This window comes from Pelophylax lessonae (genome assembly GCF_965119305.1).
Source record: "Pelophylax lessonae genome assembly, chromosome: 5".
Taxonomy (NCBI): domain Eukaryota; kingdom Metazoa; phylum Chordata; class Amphibia; order Anura; family Ranidae; genus Pelophylax; species Pelophylax lessonae.
In genome coordinates this window covers 555,206,946-555,215,895 of record NC_138772.1, presented here as the reverse complement: position 1 = coordinate 555,215,895, position 8,950 = coordinate 555,206,946, and the positions used below count along the sequence as shown (strand labels likewise).

At 43.8% G+C, this 8,950-nt stretch overlaps 1 protein-coding gene across 1 annotated transcript in view; it reads left to right on the top strand.

The window, feature by feature from the left end:
- LOC309556604 (fish-egg lectin-like) overlaps positions 1-3,044 on the top strand; it is a gene marked incomplete at its 3' end in the record, with an annotated part of 18,860 nt that extends 15,816 nt beyond the window's left edge. Inside the window, exon 4 of the mRNA XM_082259042.1 lies at positions 2,903-3,044. Coding sequence (XP_082115168.1) covers positions 2,903-3,044 — 142 coding nt within the window. The remainder of the gene's footprint in view (positions 1-2,902) is intronic.
- Between the last annotated feature and the right edge of the window lie 5,906 nt (positions 3,045-8,950).

Here is an 8,950-nt window from a genome sequence, read left to right as displayed (position 1 = left end):
TTTTACTTATAGCGCAAACAATAAAATAGCACCAAAAGAAAGCTCTATTTCTGGGGAAAAAATGACATAAATTTTGTTTGCATGACCGCGCAAATTGTCAGTTAAAGTAACACAATGCCATATTGCAAACAATGTCCTGGTCATGAAGGGGGGGGGGGAGGGGGTTCTTCCAGAGGTCAAGTGGTTACATTTTTTTTTTTTTTTTAATTGGAATTGTTTTATAGCAGGAATTTAAAAAAAAAAAATATGTGTGTGTGTGTGTGTATGTATGTATGTATGTGTATATATATATATATATATATATATATATATATATATATAGTCAGGTCCATAAATATTGGGACATGGACACAATTCTAATCTTTTTGGCTCTATACACCACCACAATGGATTTGAAATGAAACAAACAAGATGTGCTTTAACTGCAGACTTTCAGCTTTAATTTGAGGGTATTTACATCCAAATCAGGTGAACGGTGTAGGAATTATAACAGTTTGTATATGTGCCTCCCACTTTTTAAGGGACCAAAAGTAATGGGACAATTGGCTGCTCAGCTGTTCCATGGCCAGGTGTGTGTTATTCCCTCATTATCCCATTTACAAGGAGCAGATAAAAGGTCCAGAGTTCATTTCAAGTGTGTTATTTGCATTTGGAATCTGTTGCTGTCAACTCTCAATATGAGATCCAAAGAGCTGTCTCTATCAGTGAAGCAAGCCATCATTAGGCTGAAAAAACAAAACAAACCCATCAGAGAGATAGCAAAACATTAGGTGTGACCAAATCAACTGTTTGGAACATCCTTAAAAAGAAAAAAACGCATCGGTGAGCTCAGCAACACCAAAAGACCCGGAAGACCACGGAAAACAACTGTGGTGGATGACCGAAGAATTCTTTCCCTGGTGAAGAGAACACCCTTCACAACAGTTGGCCAGATCAAGATCACTCTCCAGGAGGTAGGTGTATGTGTGTCAAAGTCAACAATCAAGAGAAGACTTCACCAGAGTGAATACAGAGGGTTCACCACAAGATATAAACCATTGGTGAGCCTCAAAAACAGGAAGGCCAGATTAGAGTTTGCCAAACAACATCTAAAAAAGCCTTCCCGGTTCTGGAACAACATCCAATGGACAGATGAGACCAAAATCAACTTGTACCAGAGTGATGGGAAGAGAAGAGTATGGAGAAGGAAAGGAACTGCTCATGATCCAAAGCATACCACCTCATCAGTGAAGCATGGTGGTGGTAGTGTCATGGCGTGGGCATGTATGGCTGCCAATGGAACTGGTTCTCTTGTATTTATTGATGATGTGACTGCTGACAAAAGCAGCAGGATGAATTCTGAAGTGTTTCGGGGAATATTATCTGCTCATATTCAGCCAAATGCTTCAGAACTCATTGGACGGCGCTTCACAGTGCAGATGGACAATGACCCGAAGCATACTGCGAAAGCAACCAAAGAGTTTTTTAAGGGAAAGAAGTGGAATGTTATGCAATAGCCAAGTCAATCACCTGACCTGAATCCGATTGAGCGTGCATTTCACATGCTGAAGACAAAACTGAAGGGAAAATGCCCCAAGAACAAGCAGGAACTGAAGACAGTTGCAGTAGAGGCCTGGCAGAGCATCACCAGGGATGAAACCCAGCGTCTGGTGATGTCTATGCGTTCCAGACTTCAGGCTGTAATTGACTGCAAAGGATTTGCAACCAAGTATTAAAAAGTGAAAGTTTGATTTATGATTGTTAATCTGTTCCATTACTTTTGGTCCCTTAAAAAGTGGGAGGCACATATACAAACTGTTGTAATTCCTACACCGTTCACCTGATCTGGATGTAAATATCCTCAAATTAAAACTGAAAGTCTGCAATTAAAGCACATCTTGTTTGTTTCATTTCAAATCCATTGTGGTGGTGCCAAAAAGATTAGAATTGTGTCCATGTCCCAATATTTATGAACCTGACTGTATATATATATATTTATTTTTATTTTTATTTTTTTGTATTTTTTTTCTCAAAATTATCGATTTTTTTTTTGTTTTTTTTTGTTTATACCACAATTAATAAAATACCACCAAATGAAAGCTCTCTTTGGGGGGGAAAAATTACATAAATTATGTTTGCATGAGGTCAAGTGGTTCCTTTTTTTTTTTTATTGGAATAGTTTTATAGCAGGAATTAAAACACACACACACATATATATATATATAATTTTTAATTCATGCTATAAAACTATTCCAATAAAAATAAAAAAAAGTATATATATATACACACACACACACACACACACACACATATATATATATATACTTTTTTTATTGGAATAGTTTTATAGCAGGAATTAAATTATATTTATATATAATTTTTAATTCATTCTATAAAACTATTCCAATAAAAATAAAAAAAGTATATATATACACACACACACATATATATATATATATATATATATATATATATATATATATATATATATATATATATATATATATATATATATATATATATATATATATATATATATATATATATATATATATATATATATATATATATATATATATATATATATATATATATATATATATATATATATATATATATATATATATATATATATGTGTGTGTGTGTGTGTGTGTGTGTGTGTGTGTATATATAATTTATTTATTTTTTTCTAAATTGTTGGTCTTTTTTTTTTTTTTTGTTTATAGTACAAACAATAAAATAGCACCAAATGAAATCTCTATTTGTGGGGGAAAAATTACATAAATTTTGTTTGCATGACCACGCAAATTGTCAGTTAAAGTAATGCAGTGCTGTATCGCAAACAATGTCCTGGTCGTGAAGGGGGGTAAATGTTCCGGAGGTCAAGTGGTTACATTTTTTTATGTTGTATTTTTGTTTCAGGAATGGAATTAATGGCAGTAACCCGACGGGAACATCTTGGACCCAGCTGGACCTCGGCTTCACTGCAAAACACATCACTTACGCCAGTAACTATCTGTGGCTCATCAAACCAAACGATGACATCCTTCGCTGTGCCGTCTGATTTGGCCACTAGGCGGAGCCATCTATAGTGTGACCGGAGTCTGTACAGCGGCTGCTTCCTCTGCCGATTGGTGGTTTTGGTTGTGTTTGTATCTCTGCAATGTTTTTACGTCGCCACTGAAATCATCCAATGGCAGCCAGGACTTCCTGTCCATCACACATTTATATTTATATCTGGCTTCAAAAATATTTCAGTGCAAATAAACTTTTTTTAATTCTCTAATCTGGTGATTTGTGATTGTCAGAGGAATATTCCTACAGAAACAATGTATCTTCTCTTATCTCACTGCAGGCTGAGGGGTGGAGGGAAGGGGGTGCATCAGAACCCCCCCCGTAGAGGCAGACCCTGAAGCTCAATTCACATTGGCGCGATGCGGGAACCCTGCGAGTCCACCGACACTTGTTTGACTTTGAAATTGTGCGATTTTCATTGCAACTTTACAGTGCGACTTGAAGCAATTTTGGTTTGAGTGCGACTTTGGCTTTGAAAAATGGGATTGTTTGTTCTCAACAAAGTCGCATATATACAGCATACAGGTGCAACTTTCATGCAACTTTAGAGGGTGTAAAATAAAGTCTGTGGTCCTCAAGTCGCACACAATTCACACAAATATTGCACAGGTGCGACTTTAATGCGACTTTGAGTGTTTACATTGAAGTCTGTGGCCCTCAAGTTGCACACAAATCACATGTATATCGCGCAGGTGAGTCGCATGAAAGTCGGACCAAAGTAGTGCAGGAGCTACATTAAAGTCGCTGTGAGTTTAGGTCACACAGATATGAATGGTAGTCATTGAAACATGCGGTGCAACTTTCATGCAATTTTTGAGGGTGTACATTGAAGTCTCTGGCCCTCAACTCGCACACAAGTCACATGTATATAGCGCAGGTGCAACTTTCATGCGACTTTGAGGGTTTACATTGAAGTCTGTGGCCCTCAAGTCGCACACAAGTGACATAAATATTGCACAGGTGCGACTTTCATGCGATTTTGAGTGTTTACATTGAAGTCTGTGCCCCTCAAGTCGCACACACGTCACATAAATATTGCGCAGGTGCGACTTTCATGCGACTTTAAGGGTTTACATTGAAGTCTGTGGCCCTCAAGTCGCACACAAGTGACATAAATATTGCACAGGTATGACTTTCAAGCGACTTTGAGGGTTTACATTGAAGTCTGTGGCCCTCAAGTCGCACACAAGTCACATAAATATTGCGCAGGTGCGACTTTCATGCGATTTTGAGTGTTTACATTGAAGTCTGTGCCCCTCAAGTCGCACACACGTCACATAAATATTGCGCAGGTGCGACTTTCATGCGACTTTAAGGGTTTACATTGAAGTCTGTGGCCCTCAAGTCACACACGATTTACATAAATATTGAGCAGGTGCAACTTTCATGCGACTTTGAGGGAGTTTACATTGAAGTCTGTGGCCCTCAAGTTGCACACAATTCACATAAATGCTGCGCAGGTGGGACTTTCCTGCGACTTTGAGGATTTACTTTGAAGTCTGTGGCCCACAAGTCACACACGATTTACATAAATATTGAGCAGGTGCCACTTTCATGCGATTTTGAGGGTTATTTTGAAATCTGTGGCCCTCAAGTCGCACACAAGTCACATGTATATCGTGCAGGTGAGTCGCATGAAAGTTGGACCAAATTAGTGCAGGAGCTACTTTAAAGTCGCTGTGAGTTCAGGTTGTGCAGATAGGAACGGTAGTCATTGGGAAACATGAGGTGGGACTTTTGAGGGTTTACATTAAAGTCTATGGCCCTCAAGTCGCATAAAAGTCAGACCAAAGTAGTGCAATAGCTACTTAAAAGTCGCTGTGAGTTTAGGTCGCACAGATAGGAACGGTAGTCATTGAGAAACATGGGGTGCGACTTTCATGCAATTTTTGTGGGTGTACTTTAAAGTCTGTGGCCCTGAAGTCGCACACAAGTCACATAAATATTGCACAGGTGCGACTTTCATGCGACTTTGAGGGTTTACATTGAAGTCTGTGGCCCTCAAGTCTACCCACTCTCTATTTGTGCTATTTAGGTTTTCTCTTTTATTCTTTAGACCAGGGAGATTGAATTAAAATTCTCGGAGGTCCGGCCATTAAAATGTTTATCCAGCAGAGGTCCGAGTCTCATGTTTGTGCTATGACTCAGATTCACCACATTACAGCCCCTCCCCATTACATTACAGTTTCCCCTTTTACATTAGTGTCATCAGCCCTTCCCTTTACATCACAGCCCCCCCCCTCTTTACATCACAGCCCCCCCTCTTTACATCACAGCCCCCCCCTCTTTACATCACAGCCCCCCACCTCTTTACATCACAGCCCCCCCTCTTTACATCACAGCCCCCCCCTCTTTACATCACAGCCCCCCTCTTTACATCACAGCCCCCCTCTTTATATCACAGCCCCCCTTTACACTACAACGCCCCTTTTACATTGCAGAACCCCCGCTTTACATCACCCAACCCCCCCTTTACAATACAGCCCCCATTTACATTACAGTGCCTGCTTTACATTAGAGCCCCCTATTGCATCCAAGTCCCCCCATTTTACATCACAGCCCCCCCCCCTTTGCATCCAATTCCCCCCTTTTTACATCACAGCCCCCCTTTACATCACAGCGCTTCCTTTACTTAAATGTTCTCTGTCCCCCTTCATATCACAGCACCCCCACCTTACATCAGATACCTACACCCTTTACATCGGCCCCCCTTCCTTGCACCTCAGTCCCCTTCACAGCCCCTCTTCCTTGCACCTCAGTCCCCTTCACAGCCCCTCTTCCTTGCACCTCAGTCCCCTTCACAGCCCCTCTTCCTTGCACCTCAGTCCCCTTTGCATCCCCCTCTAACTTGCATCTCAGTCTCATTCAAAGCCCCCCTTCCTTGCACCTCAGTCCCCTTCACAGCCCCTCTTCCTTGCACCTCAGTCCCCTTCACAGCCCCTCTTCCTTGCACCTCTGTCCCCTTAACAGCCCATCTTCCTTGCACCTCAATCCCCTTCACAGGCCCTCTTCCTTGCACCTCAGTCCCCTTTGCATCCCCCTCTAACTTGCATCTCATTCTCCTTTACAGCCCCTCTTCCTTGAATCTGTCTCCTTCACAGCCCCCCTTCCTTGCACCTCAGTCCCCTTCACAGCCCCTTTTCCATGCACCTCAGTCCCCTTCACAGCCCCTCTTCAATGCACCCCAGTTCCCTTTGCATCCCCCTCTAACTTGCATCTCAGTCTCCTTCACAGCCCCCCTTCCTTGCACCTCAGTCCCCTTCACAGCCCCTCTTCCATACATCTCAGTCCCCTTTGCAGCCCCCTCTAACCTGCATCTCATTCTCCTTCACAGCCCCACTTCCTTGAATCTCAGTCTCCTTTACAGCCCTTGCATCTCAATCTCCTTCACAGCCCCACTTCCTTCCACCTCAGTCCCCTTTGCTGTACCCCCTTACTTGCATCCCATTCCCCTTCACAGACCCCCTTCCTTGCACCCCAGTCCATATCGTAGCCCCCCTTAATTGCACCTCACTCTCCTTTACAGCGCCCCCTTACTTGCAGCTCAGTCCCCTTCACAGACCCCCTTCCTTGCACCTCAGGCCCCTTCACAGTCCCCCTTTACTTGCATCTCAGTCCCCCCTTACTTGCATCTCAGTCCCCTTCACAGCCCCCTCCTTGTATCCCTGTTCCCTTCACAGTCCCCCTTCTAGCACCCCAGTCCCCTTTAAAGTCCCCCTTAAATTGCATCTTATGCCCCCACCCCCCTTTTTTTTACGCTGGTCCCCTTTATAGCCACTCTCCTGTCCCTGTAATCCTCCTCTTACCTTACAAAGCAGATAGAAGGCAGACAGGGGAGGACTGGGCCAGGGGGCAGGGGGGCACTTGCCCCCTGGGCCGCCCTGTAAAAAGGCTGCACCGCTTCTGCTACATACATGCCTAAAGGATTCCTGGTGAAGAGAAGTCCCCTCTGCCACTGACCTACTGAGTGTGGGATGAAGACAAGGACAAAGAGCAAACTTCCCTCCCCAGCATGGATGGTGTAAACTGTCTGAGCAGAGGCCGGTTCCATGCCCCACTGGAGACTTTCCCTCCCCTGGCCTGCCCCAACCAAGCTATCCCAGCACCCCCCAACTGCCCCCTGCTGTCCCGGTTGGGAACCAGGATTCAGTCGGTTAATAGAAAGTACCTGGAGCAGGGCTTCAGCCTGGAATGGGGGTCAGGAGGAGGCCGGGAAGAGGGAGAGTGTGTGTGTGTGTGTGGGGGGGGGGGGGGGGGCGCGAGTCGCTGCACCATTGGCCTCTGGTTTGTACTTGCCCCCTGGGCTGAAAGTTGCCAGACTGCCCCTGAAGGCAGAAGACACTGCATGTCCAGACAGAGGGCGGGACATGATTTTCATATTAACAAGCAGGGGATTGGTTGCTAGGACTGCCCCACATCCTAGCAATAAATCACTTGAAAAGGATGTCCCGCCCTCTGCCCGGACATGCTGTGCCTCCTGCATGCTACGGATGAACGCTGTGGCAGTGGCAGGAGAAGGAAGCTGTCAGCCGGGAGAGGATACCCAAGCTGCTAAATGGCGGAGCCGCTGTCCGGGTAGAATTGCTTTGCGGTCCGCTTTCGGCCCGCGGTCCACTATTTAGTGATGCCTGCTTTAGACGTTTGTAATGGACACTCTTAGCTGCATGGAGATATAGCCTAGTCTGTCAACTATCCTATCATCCTCAATTTTTATTCTGAGTACTACAGTGTATTTTCTCGTTCCTCCTTTCTCCCCCTGTCCCTCTTTTTTTTTTTTTTTTTTAATATGGACACCCTTGCTTTTATTGATAATTCTAAAGGTGTCAAATTAAAAGAGATTTTTCTACCCTTGACCAATATTAACCATTGTTCCACCACTAAACTATCCATGACTAAAGCACAGAAAGGGAAATCGCTCCTGTTGGCTTTTTTTTTAGGTGCCAATAACTAAGTGCTGACAAAAAGTATATATGTAAATATCTATGTATGTTATTTGATTAGTTAAAAAATCTTTCTTTAGAAATAGAATATATTTACGTAGAAGTTAAAATCATTCCATTTTTACATTTTTACATTTTGGAGAAGTTGATATAGTCAAACAGATAGATAGTCCCAACATGTTTCGCCGATCACTTCGGCTTCCTCAGGGGATGTTTTCTATCACACCTATATCAATAAACAGATCAAGGCATAATCAATAATGTGCATATAGACATTTTTGTCATTTTTATCACTTAAGATCAGTTCCTGTTAGTCTAGGTAATATATTAACAAGTTATAACAGGGTTTCTCAACCAGGCTTCCATGAAACCCTAGGGGTCCTCCAGAGGCTGCTAGGGGTTCCTCGAACAATGAGCAATTTCTACCTCTCAGATAAGTATCCACAGACACCATTGATCTTTTTAGCTATCTCTTAGGGGGTAATTCTTCCCAATGACCACAAGTGTAAGGCACACTCTTCCTACTATCCAGGGGAGGACTGGGCAAGGGGGCAGGGGGGTGCTCTGATGCCCTTTAAAAAGGCTGCTGTGCTTCTGCCACAGACATCCTAAAGGATTCCTGGTGAAGAAAAGTAAAAAGTCCCACTGCTGACCTACTGAGTGCGGGATGAAGACAAGAGCAGAGCGCAGAGCCCCCCCCCCAGCATAGATGGTGTAACTGTGTCTGAGCAGAGGCCGGTTCCATGCCCCACTGGAGACTCTCCTTCCCAAGGCAGCCCCGACCAAGCTGTCCCAGCTCCCCCCAACTGCTTCCTGCAGGAAGGTCGGGAACCCGGATTCAGCCAGCGAGTAGAGAATACCTGTAGCCAAGCTTCAGCTTGGAATTGGGGTCAGGAGGAGACAGGGAAGAGGGAGAGTGGGAGAGTGGGAGGGGGGCTGAGTTGCTCCACCATGG